This window comes from Chionomys nivalis, chromosome 1, assembly GCF_950005125.1.
Source record: "Chionomys nivalis chromosome 1, mChiNiv1.1, whole genome shotgun sequence".
NCBI lineage: Eukaryota > Metazoa > Chordata > Mammalia > Rodentia > Cricetidae > Chionomys > Chionomys nivalis.
Genome location: NC_080086.1, coordinates 116513829 through 116530004, shown reverse-complemented (window position 1 = coordinate 116530004; position 16176 = coordinate 116513829). Strand labels below are relative to the sequence as shown.

The window sequence follows — 16176 nt, the reverse complement described above, 5'->3', positions numbered from 1 at the left end:
CCGAGTGCTTTATGCAGTACATATGTATCTAATTTGGTTCGTAGTCTAGGATTGACAGCTAACCACTGGCTGTACTTTTGCAGCCAGTACATTAGAGCCAATCGTGAGAGTAGTGAAAGCGGGCGTGGCATGAGGGCCATAGGGCACTTCATTTTAGAAAGGCCTGTAATGTTCACTGGAGCTAAAGAAGCCCCTGTGTGCTAGAGGTAAGGGATAAACTGAGAGCAGTTTGTTTCAGTTCTGATTTAGCAGCTATGGGCTGGATACGTTGTCACCTCTCTAGTTCTGCATCTTTCAAGCAGTCATGTCCTTCCTAGCTCTTACCAGAAAAAGGGACCCTAGAGGGCTCAGCAGATCATTTTGTACTGTCCTTCCCCAGGCTGCAGGCCAGGGCCATTTCTGCACTTCTCGTCATGGAAACACATAAGTTGCAAGTTCCTTTCATTATCGGGAAGGACATGGAAGGGCAGGAGTGCTCTTTCCTGCTCAATGATCCATGCAACTAGAACAATATCCATTGTAGGCAAATTCGTGGCTGGGATAAGTGGACGCACAGCCCAGCAGTTCTTATAAATGAATTTAGTTCAAGTTGAATTAAGGTGATCTGTGAAAATGTGTTCCACAATGATTCTCTTCAGTATTTAGGACACCGAATCATTTTGAAAAATGGTTTAGTGCTTTTGGTAAACGTTTATATTAAACTTCCATAATTCTATAGAAGTTAGTCTAGGGATCTCTAATAAACTTTTGAAACATGTCGAATACTAAATGCTGTTTAATATTGGCTGTCACTTTTCTGAAAGAAAAAAAGGGAAGATCTCTCCATTTAGTTTTGTTCTTTTCTGATTGCTAACTGCTATATTGTGGATGGGTAAAAAGACCATGTTTGCCAGCCATAGGAAAAATAACAACACCAACAATGTGCTAAAAACTAGAATTTACAATAATTATTCTTGGTTCTTAAAAGGGGCCCTTTCTAGTGGCAGTTTCTACCAGCAGAATTTTCATATTTCGGCCGGGTGGTGATGGCGCATGCCTTTCATCCCAGCACTCGGGAGGCAGAGGCAGGCAGATCTCTGAGTTCGAGGCCAGCTTGGTCTAGAAGAGCTAGTTCCAGGACAGGAACCAAAGAGCTACAGAGAAACCCTGTCTCGAAAATCAAAAAAAAAAAAAAAAAAAAAAAAAAAAAGAAATTTTCATATTTCATACAAAGTGTCTGGGTTTCTGACTCCTCTCGTTGCTTATCTACCTATGTCAAATTCTTTTAACTTACAATTGCCAGTCTTCCAAAGTTTAGTCTTCTCTGGAGAGTTAGGAGATGTCAAGGAAGCTAAAGAAGTTTGTGGCAGCAAGGAACACATCTGGAGGAAAGGGAAGGTACAGTTTCACTTACCTCTGGAGAAAAGGATTTTGGTCTCTCTTTCAGTAAGATGGGAACTCATTAGGTTTTTCAAATACGTGAGGCCCACAGTAAGATTTATTCTTGAGAAGAAGCCACTTGGGTACCTAATGAAACAGGAGGCTGCTGCCGTGTTGTTGCTGAGTAAGAAATGCTGAGAAATTGCCCTAGGCTGAAAGTAGTGATTGTGGATGTGATGTGTTTGAGAGAGAGGAAGTAGTCTGGCAAGATGCAGAAAGTAATGCAGAGTAAAGCAAAAGGCTGCTGTAAGAGTCAGCAGCAGGTTTATCAAACCCCATAAGAGGAATGGACTTTGCTATTATATGTTCGGTAAAGTCATTTGGTGGGCTGACTTTCTGCAAGATTATCACATTCTGAGGATGAAGAATTACTGAGACATCAAAGTATAAATGTCTATATTTCTGAGGTAGGCTAGTCTGGAGATGTAGGGATTGTTGGGTGAATTTGAAATCTGTTGCATTTGTTCTAATTGAAGCTAAGGTCATGGGTAAGGTCTTATAAGAAGAGAAAACTGGTGAATGAGGATCTGAGGGTTGCGGAACTTCACATTCTAATGTCTAGAGTAAAGAGGGTGATATTTGGAGAAGGCATGAAAGGGATGATGTTGAGAAAGAGGAGAATTGGGGTAGTGAGATAAATACCTTGGAGAAAGGGACAGAGGGCTGTGTGGTGAGAGAGGCACTTAGCTACATCAGTAATAGGAGAAGTAGGCCTCGGTTCTTGGCCCATAGAAATCTTGTGAAGTAGTGCTGGGGTGAAAGTGCATTGTCACAGGATGTGGGTGATGAGTGCATGCGACTACTTAGGAAGTTTGACTCTGAAGGGATTATGGAAATGGAGTGTTAGCTGAATCAGGTGCTCTTAGGGTTTGGATGCTCTTAGGGTTTGGAAAAAGAAGTTCATAGAAAACAAGAAGGGTGAGTTTTTTAAAAGGGCTTATTATAGAGAGAAAGTTTAAAGAAGAAAGATGTAATGACTGTAGAAAGAACACAAACCCTTGGAAATCCAGCAAAGCTCCAGAAGGTGCTGGAAAGGTCAGATTAGGCCCTACACAAGAGAGTACCCCCAAAGAGGGAAAAGCCCTCAGAGTTGCACTATAGCGACATTTTTATAGCACTCATGGAAGAAACTGGACAAAGATAGAGGTAATTTCTGTCATGTTTGATTAATTCACAGACTATCTTATATGTTGACTAAATGGTGCGGGGGAGGGTGGTGTTCACAGGCCGTATGCACATTCCCCTGGCCTAATCAGGAACATAATTTTGTACACTATGCATATTCAACACATCCATTTAGAAAACGGCTTGCACCCTGAAGCTCCTGCTGTTCATTTCTGACATCCGATTTGGTAGCTGCTACCTTGACTCTTCCATTGGTCTTGTCCAGCATGGCTACTCTCAGATCTTGGAGACGTTGCTGGTCTCAGACTTTGGTGGTGTATGCGAGGTTAGGCAGTCAATGTTCCCTTTGCTCTCACATTTACATGACCAACTTGTAGTTTTAGCATTGTAGAAGGCTAACTCTACTACTGTTACCAGGACGTAGTTGCAGTTTCTCTTGGTTATATCTCTTCTTAGCCCTCCGTCTACAGGGTGGTCTGAGTGGCCCTCTTTCAGAAATAGGAAGAGCCTTGTCAGAAGCTTTGTGAAGGGGTGACAGGGCCTTGTGTATGTCCCATTGTCTGGGCAAGAGATGTACCTGTTGTCTATACCAAAAAAGTTATACTGCTGGGGCTAGATCATGGTATTAGTACCATGGGAAGCTGTTTCAGATATTCATAAGTCCAAATAGTGTTCAGGGAGCAGATGTCTACAAATGGTCCTTTTCTCCCCCTTTCTTACTCTTTGACATCCCCTACAAGAAGTATTTAAAGGCAAATGTTAGTACCCAGATGAACAGATGTTTTGTTATTGCTACTCCTATATTTGTACGCATTTTTCCTCCTTGAGATATACTTAGCTTTGTTTGGGGAAGACGGGAGAATTTGATTTCCTCATCAAAAAGTTGAAATAATTAAAGATATGTCTCAGTGAGAAATTCTAAATAGAGGCATTTTAATAATGTAGGAAGTAAGGCTAGAGTTTATAAAATGAGTGACTAGCTGAATTGGGAATGGAAGCAGGGATTTTGAGATTACAATTTGACAATTAACTTAATGTATCATAAAGTGCCATTTTGTTTTCATTTTAAATGCCCAAGAGAACGTTATTCATAGACATGTATATTGCTAACTATGTTTTTAGAATTTGGCTACAGTATTTTCCCCTCTCTCCTACATGTGACAAGCATAGAAGCTAAAAATTGCCAGAATAGAAACATGTACCCACCCCTCTAAGAAGAACACTGAAGAGTCATTGTTATCATGGCCAGTAGTAGAAACTTATCTTCCTGATTTGTTCTGGGAATATGTATGGAAGGAAGACCAGGGATCTCAAAGTCACACTCACATTGGAAAAGTGAAGAGAATGGTAATTTTCCAATGTCCGTGATTACAGCCATCTGTGCTTTCTTACTTTAGGTCTCTCGATGCATTCCAATGTAAAATAGCCTCTTCTTTGTTTATTTTGGAACACAGCTGTTGTCTTAATTGAGCCTAAAAGATAATAGAAGCATTGTTCTCTCTCCCCATCTTCACCCCTTCTCCAGTGAAGCCCTTGGTTGAATGTAAGGAAGACCTGAAGAAATTAGTTTTCCTAGAAAATCTGCGTTGTTGTTTTATTTCTCCAAAGGTAAATACTGTTTTTAAAAACAGCGGATGGGGATTATGCATGTATACGTATATGCATATGTATAGAGTGTGCAATTGTGTGCATGTGTGCGCACACATACTCTAATTCAGTTTGAATTCTGAATACTTGCTATTCCTTTTTGATAGACACCCACTTGCACCACACCACACTCCCACATCCTTGTCACAAGAACTATCAGTGATTCAGGTTAAACTTTTGAAGCTTTACCCCTTGGCATTTGCCTTCTTTGAACCAAAGGAGTTAAAATCATAGAGAACAGACTGATTTGCTTTTTTTTTTTCATTATCTGCCCCTTCCCCAATATTCTGCTCTTTAAGCAGAACTGCTTCAAATTCTATTCTTTTCTCTATTGTTAGAAGCTAGGAAGTTTCTTAAACGTCATCACAGGTGCTTTGGTCTTCTGAAACAAAGGTTTTTGAGAACATAAAATGTGCCTAGTCCTATAGACTCTCATGAAAGGAAGTAATACAAGTATTTAGAGTTAACACACATACACAAATTTATAAATTCCACATAAAAGCAAAAGAAAATTTTATTAGCTACAGAAAGCATTTCTATAAAATTGTTTGCCCCTATAAATTTTAGTCCCACAATGATTGCCTCATCATTTGGCAAGGAGTTTGTAAAATTATGTTCTACTGGCAGAATAAAATGAAAATTCAGTATTTGCTCTGGGTTGTTTTTTTATTACAATTATAGTTAGTTATAATATATAAAATGTGTGCCTTTACACAGAACTGCACTCACTGTTTCTATTATTTCCAGAGGTTAGTTTCCTACAAAAGCATGTATATATGCATATACATATATATATGCATTTCTCAATCAAGTAGAAACTGAATTGAAATTTACAGAATTTCTAGTCATAATGTAAATGGTCCTGGACCTAACCTCTAGCCATAAACTGCAACTTTGGACAAAAAACATATAAAAGAAGTTTTTATACACTGCTCACTCTATGAACAGGAAACCCATGATTCATGGCCTCACATTCACCCTGGCTTTCTGCTGGACTGGCTTGCTGACCCTGACACAGAAGCAGTACTGAACAAGAGCTAAGAGAGGTGATGTGGAGGTGGGAGCCGGTGCTTCCGAGCTGATGGAACTCACTGGCACTGTATAGGAAAGGGGAGAACTCTGCATATGGGCATGTTGGCTTCCTGAACCACAACTGAGGAAGGGTACAAGGTGAGATTCCTTGAGGCTTCTCATAAAACAGCTGCCTTGAAGAAGAAAGAGAAGAGATGGCAATTAGGGTCATCCTGTGCTGCCTAGAAATCACTGTCTTTCCCCAGCTAGAGTGGCAAAGTGTGTTCACTTGTGTATGTCCAATCTTTTATTGAAGAGACCAAAAAGAGCTCACCTTTGCAGTGTACACAATGCCCTAGAAGAAGGACAGCTCTAACAGCTCCCCAAAAAGTTCAGCAGGATCATGGAGAATTGTCAAATTTTTAACTTCCTGTCATCTAAAAGAAACCAAAGAAAAGCAACTTGACACTCTTTTTTTTTCTTTTTTTCTTTTTTTTTTTTTTTTTTTTTTGGATTTTCGAGACAGGGTTTCTCCATAGCTTTTTGGTTCCTGTCCTGGAACTAGTTCTTGTAGACCAGGCTGGCCTCAAACTCACAGAGATCCGCCTGCCTCTGCCTCCCGAGTTGCTCCACCACCGCCCGGATGCAACTTGACACTCTTTAGAGTGAGTCAACACAATCTCCCTCACACTGTGTCATACACAATGTCCTGTGGATTTAGTAGAAGAGAAAATATATAGGTAGTATATGTTATACACTAAGCATTTCAGGACAGTAGATGCCTCAGGGGGAAAGGTGCTCACTGCAAAGCCTGATGACCTGAGTTCCATCCTCAGCACTCTCACAGTGGAACGCAGTACAAGTTGTACTGTCCTCTGCACATGAGTTTTGACACCTACATAAACACACACACTCACATACACAAGTGCACACACACACAAATGTAAGAGTCTGGTCTTTTTTCTTAAAATATTTACTATTTCAGTTTGCCATTTTTTGTTTATCATTGCTATTATTTATTATTTTGTATGTGTATGTTTTGGGAACAGGTACTAAATTGCCTGAGTTCAGTAGACAGATTTTTGGAGTTGGTCCTCACTTTGAGCCTTGTTGGAATAAGCCTTCTCTTGATTGTTTCTTTTAGCCCATGAGCTTCCATCTGATTCCCTGGTTCCTACTTCCATCACTAGGTGGGAACGCTCAGATGACACATTTTCTCCATCACATCTGTGTTCCAGAGACTAAAGGGTTATCAGGCTTTGTTGGAAGACATTGCTGGATAGTCAGAGGGCACATCCTTCAGTGGCCTGGCAGATTATTTCAATAGCTCATCAACATGGAACTCCCTTTCTCTAGTAAAACTTCATGTATCTACCATCCCTTATCTGGAGAATGTCCCTGGATCTGACCTGGAGGACTGACCTTATCTGTAAGTTGTCTCTAAAGCTGACTTATATTTAGCTTGGACCTTGACATCGATTCCTGCTTGAAGGCTTCCTTGCTGCACACATGATAACTAAGGCTTATGCTAGGAGCCTTGTGATAGGAGTATGCCACTTAATGAAAATTAGAGTTTGTACCCAGGCTCCACAATTTTATATATACCTTATATTCTGAAATAAAATTGAGCTGGTTCACTGAACTCTGTCTCCTGGAGGGCTGTTTCTGTTCATGCTCATGGGATGCATACAAAATTTTCTGTCACCCCCTTCTGCCTCATTCCCCTCTTGAACTAAGGGCCAACAGGCAGAGAGGCCAAGAGAATCCTCCCACAAGGAGTTTTTACCCACTGAGCATTCTCCCCAGTCCCCCAACATCAAGACATACAAAAAAGCATGAAGAAACATTGAAGGCAATGACTGATGTAGCAATCAGAATCATTAGAAAATGGGGTTTACTTCAAAAATAGCATAGAGGCTGGGAATGTGTATTGTAAGATCCTTACCTTCGCTACATATTAAGGCAAGCTGAAAATAAAAATATGATTTGCCAGTGTTTATTATTTTTGGACTGTGACAAGTTGAAGTCAGAAGTTCTGAAAAGCCAAATACTAAGACAACACAAAATTCAAGACAGTGAATGTGGTGGGTTCAAAGGAGGTTTTGTTAACCCAAACAGCACTACAAGAGGAGGGACATCAAGTCAAAAGCATAGTATGAATGGAAAAGCCATCACAAATTACTCAATGTCCATCCAAACTTATAATTATTTCCTTAAAAGTAACAAATTAAGCATTTCAACTGAACTTAAAAACTGTCAAACTGAATAAAACAGCACATTTCTAGCCATAGAAGAGAAAGACATTAAAAATATAGATTTTGGGGAAGAGTTTGAAGTTGATGTGACACATTAATAGTACAAGACTGGGAAGGTACATGGCATACAATAATGACCAATTCATGAAGATGAAAAGGTAAACCAAATATAAAGAAATAATTTGAAGGTTTCATGAATTTCAAGCATAGTTTTAGTGTTTCTAAAGCAAAAATGGACACAGTAATAAAAGAAATAAATCCACAATCACAGCTGGACATTTTAATATCCTACACACAGCAATGTAAAGTGAACTGTTAGAGGAAGTAGATAGAAAAAGGATACCCAAGGATAGAGGTCTAAAATTCAATGCAGTCAATATATGTTGTAGGAGACTGTTTGTTTGTTCCCAGCTGCCCAAATAATCACACAGAAACTATTAATTAAATCACTGCTTGGTCCATTAGCTCTAGCTTCTTATTGGCTAACACTTACATCTTAATTTAACCCATCTCTATTAATCTGTGTATCACAAGGCTGTGGTTTACCGGGTAAAGTTCTGGTGTCTGTCTCCGGTGGGGCTATATGACTTCTCTCTTACTCTACCTTCTTTCTCCCAGCATTCAGTTTAGTTTTCCACTCCTTCCTATATTCTGCCATGTGCAGGCCTAAGACAGTTTCTTAATTAACTAATGGTATTCACAGCATACAGAGCGGAATCCCACATTACCTCCCCTTTTTATTTTTAAATTAAAAAAAGGTTTTAACTTTAACATAGTAAAATTACATATAACAAAACAGGTATCAAGCAATAATTACAGTTATAATATTTATATCTATTTTATCTTTTATCCTAACTAAGGAAAATATAACTATATATTCTTTAATTCCATCAAAGACTCCAGAAGGATACAATATTGCCTAAGTAAACAGGAAGTGCATTGTAAGCAACTTCCAATACTCAAGAATTGACAGAGACATCTTGCTGCCCAGACAGTCACTCAGTGTTCTTCTATACTGTTGGGACATCTGTTTCCAGCCTACAAGCCCATCGTATCCAGATGACTTTTCCATGAAGCAGGAAATTTCAAAGACAGTTCTGCCATATGGGCTGTTTGTCAGTCACATTTTTTTCTGTGTCCTGTAGAATGTCTAGCAAGACTCTTTCATAAAGTAGAAACCCTGAAGGACTGTCTCACCTTTATGCAAGTTCATCAGTCATTTCTCTGTGGGTCCTGCATGTCCAGTTCATACAGAATAATATCAAGCAGTCCAGGCAAGAGCAGTTTCTTGCCCAAATGGCTAACCAACTCCATAAGGAGCCTCTTCAATGCCCATCATCCTCTTGAAGTAGATTGGTGCTGCCAGAAGTACATAAGTCTCATTGTCATGAAAAGTACTAAGTTCTTAAGCATTTTAAATGCCATATTCTAAAGACTTTGAAAGATCTGAAGAATATCTATCCATCTGAAATACATCTCTGTACATCTAGAAAACCTGACTACAAGCTTGACTATTATAGAGGACTCTTAATTAACCTATATTTCTTAATTATACATTACATTTTAAAATGAGCTGCACAAACACAAAACCTTAATCAAGAGAGGAAATATACATATAACAAAATTAACCTAAAATTTGTATTAATAAATTAAGATCCATACCAATACAAAGTATCCATCTCTATAGCATATCGCCCTTTAAATGTAAACAAACATTTATAAACAATATTTGGGAATATATGACCGTAGTTTTCTCCAGACTACTTCCTGTTTCTTGTTGGGTGAAGTAATTTCCGGGGTGTTAAAGGCAATCTTTCAGGGAATCTTGTTCCATCAAGCCACATTAGTCTGGAGGGATTCCACAGGTTCTTATCTTCTGTGGAAACAAAAGCAGAATCTCTTTTCCAAAATAACATATCCTTAGACTCAAATTTTGAAGTCAAGAAACCTTTAAAACATATGTGTTGGTTTAGCTTAGCAGCCCTCAGAATCAAATGTCTCTCTGCAGTCAAAAGAGTCAAAGAAAACACAATAATATACATAATCCAGACTCTCTATGTATATTTTATCTTTATATGGCTTATTTTTCTTTAGTCTTATTAATTTTTCTACAAGTTTACTCTGTCTCTTTAAATACTTTGTTTTATTTTTAAAACCATTTACTTCTTTTTATAACTTTTTATAACTCTCTATACTCTTTGTCTTCTTCATCCCAAGTCTACATACATTTTTTAAACACACTGTGACACATTTAGAGGTCTTTTTAATCTGAATCTGTCTTTATTGTGTATCTGTAATCATTTTCTGACCAGGACTGCTTCTTAAAATGCTAAGAGCTTCTTAAAAACTAAGTGGTGGCATTGCTAGAGCAGATATGGCCCTGCCTGCTTGCTTCACCCAGTCCAACATGGCAGGATGGAGGTCTGTTTAGTGTTAGCCACGTTCATAGCCCCATTTGAATGCTTTGCCTCCTGAAGGAGTCAGAGTTCACACCGGCAACAAGGCTCAGAATGCTGCTGTTTCAAAACCATGCGGGTTTTTTTCTACTGCTGCTGATTCAAGAAAACCTCTCTTAAAGGAGCTATGGCACGAAGCAGTGCTTAACTCTGGTTTTGTTTGTTTGTTTGTTTTTGTTTTAGCCTAGACTTTCTTCTTAAACTCTCTCATGTTTTAAGTGGATTTTAGTTGGCCACGTTGCCACCAATTTGATTACCTGTACATAATAGTAACCCCAATAAGCATGGAGCACAAACTTAAAAGAGACTAGGCTGAAGATGGCTCAGTGTTTAAAGGGGGTAGGTATTACTCTTGAAAGGAGCCCAAGTTTGGTTTCAAGCATCCACAGCTGGTGGTTATCAGTGGCTTAAATCTAGGTCCAGGGGACTCAGTTCCTTCTTCTGACCTCTGTAAGCACTGCACACACATAAACACAAACACAAATATATATAATTGAAAACAAATTAAAAATAACCAAGCTATCATTAGGTTTGAAGATATTTAAATCCTAAAGACTGTATTCTTCATCTATAATGTAATTAAGTTAAAAATTAATAGCAATAAGATACTTGTAAAACTTCTGAATAATTAGAAATTATAAAACATTGCTAAATATATCATGAATCATTGAGCCAATCATTTGGGTTAAAAAAAATTCAATATGTATAAAAAAGCCAAGATGACGTTTTGCAATTTTATAATGTAGAATAACACGTTCTTTGAGCTATATGCATAGCTAAAATGAATATTTTTAAAACAAAAATATGTTTAAAGTTAATAATCTAGGTTTGTACACTGGAAAACCAAGAAGGGAAAATATTATCAAAGTAATCAGATAAAAGACATTATAGATGCAGTAAGAAGCAATAAAATGGAAAAGTAAGCAGTCAGATTCAACAGTCAAATGTGAGTGCTTTGAAAAGCCTAATGAGATTGGTAAGCCTAAGCAAGCCTGGGCAGAGAAAGAGGAAGATTTCCAATACAAATGAGGCAAGAAATGACACTACAGTGTTAAAGGTATAAAAAGACAATAACACTTATGAATAACTTTATATTTGACAACTTATGATGGTAAATTAGAAAGTCTAAATAATATAGTTAAGGATGAAATAGAATCAAAAACCAAAAATCTTGCCTGCAAATACATTTTCTGTGTTTATATGACATTTTATTAATAAATTTTATCTATTACATGAAGAGTTTATCTTAAACGCTTTAAGATAAAAGACTATCTAATTTTGTTATAACAAAAGTATTAATGATCTATTCAGAATTTTAATACCTCACAATAATAATAAAATATTAGAAATTTGAATTCTATAACAAAAAGAAGATATCATGATCAAGAATTAGAGTTTTATATAAATAAAGATAAATTTTGTTCTTAAATAAAAAATTTAAGCATCTGAAATCATTAGATATTGTATATTAGTAGATATGAATCATTCTACAGTAATAGAACAAAGGAGAAAAACACATAATTCTGAGGAGAAAAAAGAAAGTTGATCTTCAAGGCCCACGCATGATAGTAAATCTGAATAAACTATACTCCTACATTTAAAAAAGGGAACCCATGTATACACTGTGTGCTGTCCCATAAGACTAGGAAAAGCTGATGGCAGTGACTTTAATTATTTCCTTAGTACAATAATATAGATTATACCAAATAAAATTATCAGGAAATAGTGTAAAAATAAGAAAAAAAATCATGTTTTTCATAAAAAATATTTATAAATATCAAAGTATTAAACTGATAAATGAATTTGATAATGTCACAGGATAAAGAAGTTAATTTACTTGACCGAGTAATTGGAAAATTAAGTAGAAGTAAATTTTTACCATCAAAACACCAAATATTTAAAAAACAGATGAAAAATCTGTACAATTAAAACTTTCATATTGCTGGGAGAATTTGAATATGTGTGTGTGTATTATGTTACATATAAAGTATCATTAAATACATATATTAATTTAAAAACAGATTTTTTAAAAGTTTATAAATGCTGAATATCACTTGATTTTTCATTCATATGTAGAAATTTTATGATTTGTGTATGTCAACTAAGAAGAGAAAAAAATCCACAAGAGAAAATATGTTTAAAAGGGAAAAAGGAATTGTTTGATATAAAGTTATTGTGATGGCTTCAAAGAAAGGAGTGGCACTTTTAGGAGGTGTGGTCTTGTTGGAGGAAGTGAGTCACTGTGAGAGCAGGCTTTGAGGTCTCTTCTGCTCAAAGTTCCCTCAGTGTGACTTTTAACCAACTTCCTGCTGCCTTCTGATCAAGATGTAGCCAGTACCACGTCTGCCTGCATGCTGCCATGTTCCCTGCCACTACGATAATGTACTGAACCTCTGAGCTGTAAGCAACTCCCCTTAATTAAATGTTTTCCTTATAAGAGTTGCCATGGTCATGGTGTCTCTTCACAGCAATAAAAAGCCTTAACTAAGACAGTTAAATAATAAAAGTCTTCACTTAAGAGAACAAAACAAACAGCTCTCAAGGAAAACTAAGAACAGACAATGGAGATCACAGAGAGTGATGGTGTTTACAGCACACCAAAGAGCCCATTTGCCTCAGGACCACACATACCCATGCCAAGCTAGTGTTGGCTTCTGTGATGTGGTGACCCAGTATTTCCAGAGCTTCTGAACATTTTAAGAAGACAGATGACAGGATGTTTGTGTAGTTTTCTAGAATCATTCATTTTCTAACTATGAGAAGAAGAAATCAAGTTTACCTGTAATGTGAAGTTCCTACTCAATCATGACTCTAAGACACATAGCTTCACAAAGAAGATGACCTATGAGATATAGAGTTGAATTAGGGCTAGAAAATATAGTACTTCTGTGGGTTAACCAATGGCTTCTTTCAGGTAAGAATGATAAGTCTTCAAAAATTTAAGCACAGGGCAGTAGGAATAGCTCATTCAATAAAGCACCTTCCTCAAAAGCAAAAAACTGTTGAGTTCAATGGCTTTAACTCATGTGAAAATTATGGGCATGCTGGAACATGTGTTAAATCCCAGAATGGGGGGGATGCAGAAACTATAGAAGTTTTCATCTTGCCCTGGGCTGGGCGCCTCTGCCGGTTCGTCCACCCTCTCCCGCAGCCGCCTCCTTTCAACCTTGTCCGCGGTTGGCGCAGTCTCCGTTGCAGTGGCGACTACCATTCCCGTCGGAGCTGCAGCTCTCTCTCTCCCCGCGTTCCTTCCCGCCAGGTCCCAGAGTTCGCCCGCCATGGCTCTCCTCACTGCGGCAGCCCGGCTCTGGGGAGCCAAGAACTCATCCTGCATTGTTCTTGCTGTCCAGCATGCCAGTGCTTCTTCCACGAATTTGAAAGATGTATTGAGCAATCTGATACCTAAGGAGCAGGCCAGAATTAAAGCCTTCAGACAGCAACATGGGAAGACAGTGGTTGGCCAAATCACTGTGGATATGATGTATGGTGGCATGAGAGGCATGAAGGGACTCGTGTATGAGACGTCGGTTCTCGATCCTGATGAGGGCATACTTTTCCGAGGACATAGTATCCCTGAATGCCAGAAACTACTGCCTAAGGCTAAGGGTGGGGAAGAACCCCTACCTGAGGGCCTATTTTGGCTGCTGGTAACTGGACAGATGCCAACAGAAGAACAGGTATCTTGGCTCTGACAAGAATGGGCCAAAAGGGCAGCTCTGCCTTCTCATGTGGTCACCATGCTGGACAACTTTCCTACTAACCTGCACCCCATGTCTCAGCTCAGTGCAGCCATCACAGCCCTCAACAGTGAAAGTAACTTTGCCCGTGCCTACGCAGAGGGAATCAATCAAACCAAGTACTGGGAGTTGATTTATGAAGATTGTATGGACCTGATTGCGAAGCTACCCTGTGTGGCAGCAAAGATCTACCGGAATCTTTATCGGGAAGGCAGCAGCATTGGGGCCATTGACTCTAAGCTGGACTGGTCCCACAATTTTACCAATATGTTAGGCTATACTGATGCACAGTTCACCGAGCTTATGCGTTTGTACCTCACCATCCACAGTGACCATGAGGGTGGTAATGTAAGTGCCCACACAAGCCACCTGGTGGGCAGTGCCCTTTCAGACCTCTACCTGGCCTTTGCAGCAGCCATGAATGGGCTGGCAGGGCCTCTCATTGGACTAGCCAATCAGGAAGTGCTTGTCTGGCTAACACAGCTACAGAAGGAAGTTGGCAAAGACGTGTCAGATGAGAAGTTACGAGACTACATCTGGAATACACTCAACTCAGGACGGGTTGTCCCAGGATATGGTCATGCAGTGCTAAGGAAGACTGACCCACGGTATTCCTGCCAGAGAGAGTTTGCTCTGAAACATCTGCCTAACGACCCTCTGTTTAAGCTGGTTGCTCAGCTGTACAAGATTGTGCCCAATATCCTCTTAGAGCAAGGGAAGGCCAAGAATCCTTGGCCCAACGTAGATGCTCACAGTGGGGTGCTGCTCCAGTACTATGGCATGAAGGAGATGTATTACTACACGGTCCTGTTCGGAGTGTCGAGGGCACTGGGTGTGCTGGCACAGCTCATCTGGAGCAGAGCCCTAGGCTTCCCTCTAGAGAGGCCCAAGTCCATGAGCACGGACGGTCTGATGAAGTTTGTGGACTCTAAGTCAGGGTAAAACGGGAGATTGCGGGAAACTGACTATAAGAAAACGAGGAAGCTTAAAATAAAGTATAATTTTGTTTTGTTTAAAAAAAAAAGAAGTTTTCATCTTGCCAAGTGTGTCCCTTGTCTTCAGTGAGTGATCTCCTAAAGAAGTGCTCACCTTCATGAAGAGCAAATTTTCTTCACAATGTCTGACCCTAGGCAATTTACTCTTCACATTGAGACCATTCTTCTAGGATGACATTTTTAAGGTTTATCAACTGCGCCGCATGTGATGATTTAGAGAGCATAGAAATTTCAAGACATGGAATAGATAATCTACTTAAACATTTGTGAGTGCATTATCTACTCTCATTTTTTTTAAGTCAGAGTGAGACTATGGGCTCAGAAAACAAGCATGCAGAGGGACACATAAAAGAATTCTCATCCACCTGATGGCCTACGAGGTCTTTGTCTTCATCACCCCTTGAGATGCTAGCACCCAAAACAAAATCCTTATGTTATCCAAGGGATATAAAGGCCAAAGACATTGACTGGTATTCTAAGTATGAATGTGTTCTCCTTCCAGAAAAGTGAAGAAAGTCTACTTGTAGGATCTTTGCTGTCTTAAGAGGCATGGTTTGTATCTTCTGTTCCTAAGTAACTCTGTCTTGCCATTTACTGCTTCTTAAATCTCCCAATAAGTATTAAAATTAAATTAAATTAAATTAATTAAATGGCAAGGCTCTACTGAGGAGAAAGACACAAACCTCCAGTCAGAACCTCACCGGTAGGCTACAGACTTGTGGTGATACACAGATTAATAAAAATGGGTTAATTTAAGATGTAAGAGTTAGCCAGAAATATGCCTAAGCTATTGGTCAAATAGTGTTGTAACTGATATAATTTCTGTGTTGTTATTTGCGTCTGGGCAGCCAGAAAATGAACAAGCAGTCGCCACCTACAGACAGACATGTCCTTGGAATACCCAGTGACAGTGGGTAAGACATGCATAACTACAACATAATCCATAGAAACATATACCCAATGCTGAAGTCATGCATGAGTAGAGTCATGCATGAGTAGAGTAGAGGAAGAGCTCATTTTGCTTAAGTTGGGTATTCAGGCTTCATTTCTGCTGCTGTTATAAATACTCTGACCAAAAGCAACACAGCGGAGGAAAGGCTGCATTTAACCTACAATTCCAGGTCATAGTCCCCCATTAGGGGAGACTATGTTAGGAGCACCAAGGCAAGCCTGCTTGCCTCTAACCAAGGAACTAACTTCGCAGTCAAATAAGTGTTACTGGAACAATGTTTGGTTTGTTGGCTGGTTGGCTAGTAAACTCATGCCCAGCTACCCTTCTTCAGTACTAGTTGTTTAGGGAATGGTGTCCTCCCACCATGGGCTGGGTTCTCTTATATCAACAGTCAAGACAACCTCCCCAAGACAGGCCAATCTGATCAAGGCTATTCCTCAATTGAAGTTCTCTTTTCAGATAATTCCAGGTCATACCAAGCTGACAGTTAAAGCTAGCCAAGGTAGTGGAGGTTAGAACAATACAACTGTACAAGAGATCTGGACAAGATCAAGAAAGTCTCTCTCACAACCTAGTTGT

At 39.0% G+C, this 16176-nt stretch overlaps 2 protein-coding genes across 2 annotated transcripts; both read left to right on the top strand.

The window, feature by feature from the left end:
- The first annotated feature begins 13191 nt into the window (after nt 1-13191).
- On the top strand, nt 13192-13605 carry LOC130879545 (citrate synthase, mitochondrial-like). Its single transcript, XM_057778183.1, has one exon. The coding sequence runs from the start codon at nt 13192-13194 to the stop codon at nt 13603-13605; it is 414 nt and encodes a 137-aa protein (XP_057634166.1).
- Nucleotides 13606-13650: 45 nt separating this feature from the next.
- LOC130879536 (citrate synthase, mitochondrial-like) lies at nt 13651-14592 on the top strand. Its single transcript, XM_057778170.1, has one exon. It carries the CDS (start codon nt 13651-13653, stop codon nt 14590-14592), a length of 942 nt encoding a protein of 313 aa, XP_057634153.1.
- Nucleotides 14593-16176: the final 1584 nt, after the last annotated feature.

Bases quoted from the DNA above. Each gene is read 5' to 3' on its own strand.
- LOC130879545 (XM_057778183.1), top strand. From the start codon at position 13,192: ATGGCTCTCCTCACTGCGGCAGCCCGGCTCTGGGGAGCCAAGAACTCA.
- LOC130879536 (XM_057778170.1), top strand. From the start codon at position 13,651: ATGCTGGACAACTTTCCTACTAACCTGCACCCCATGTCTCAGCTCAGT.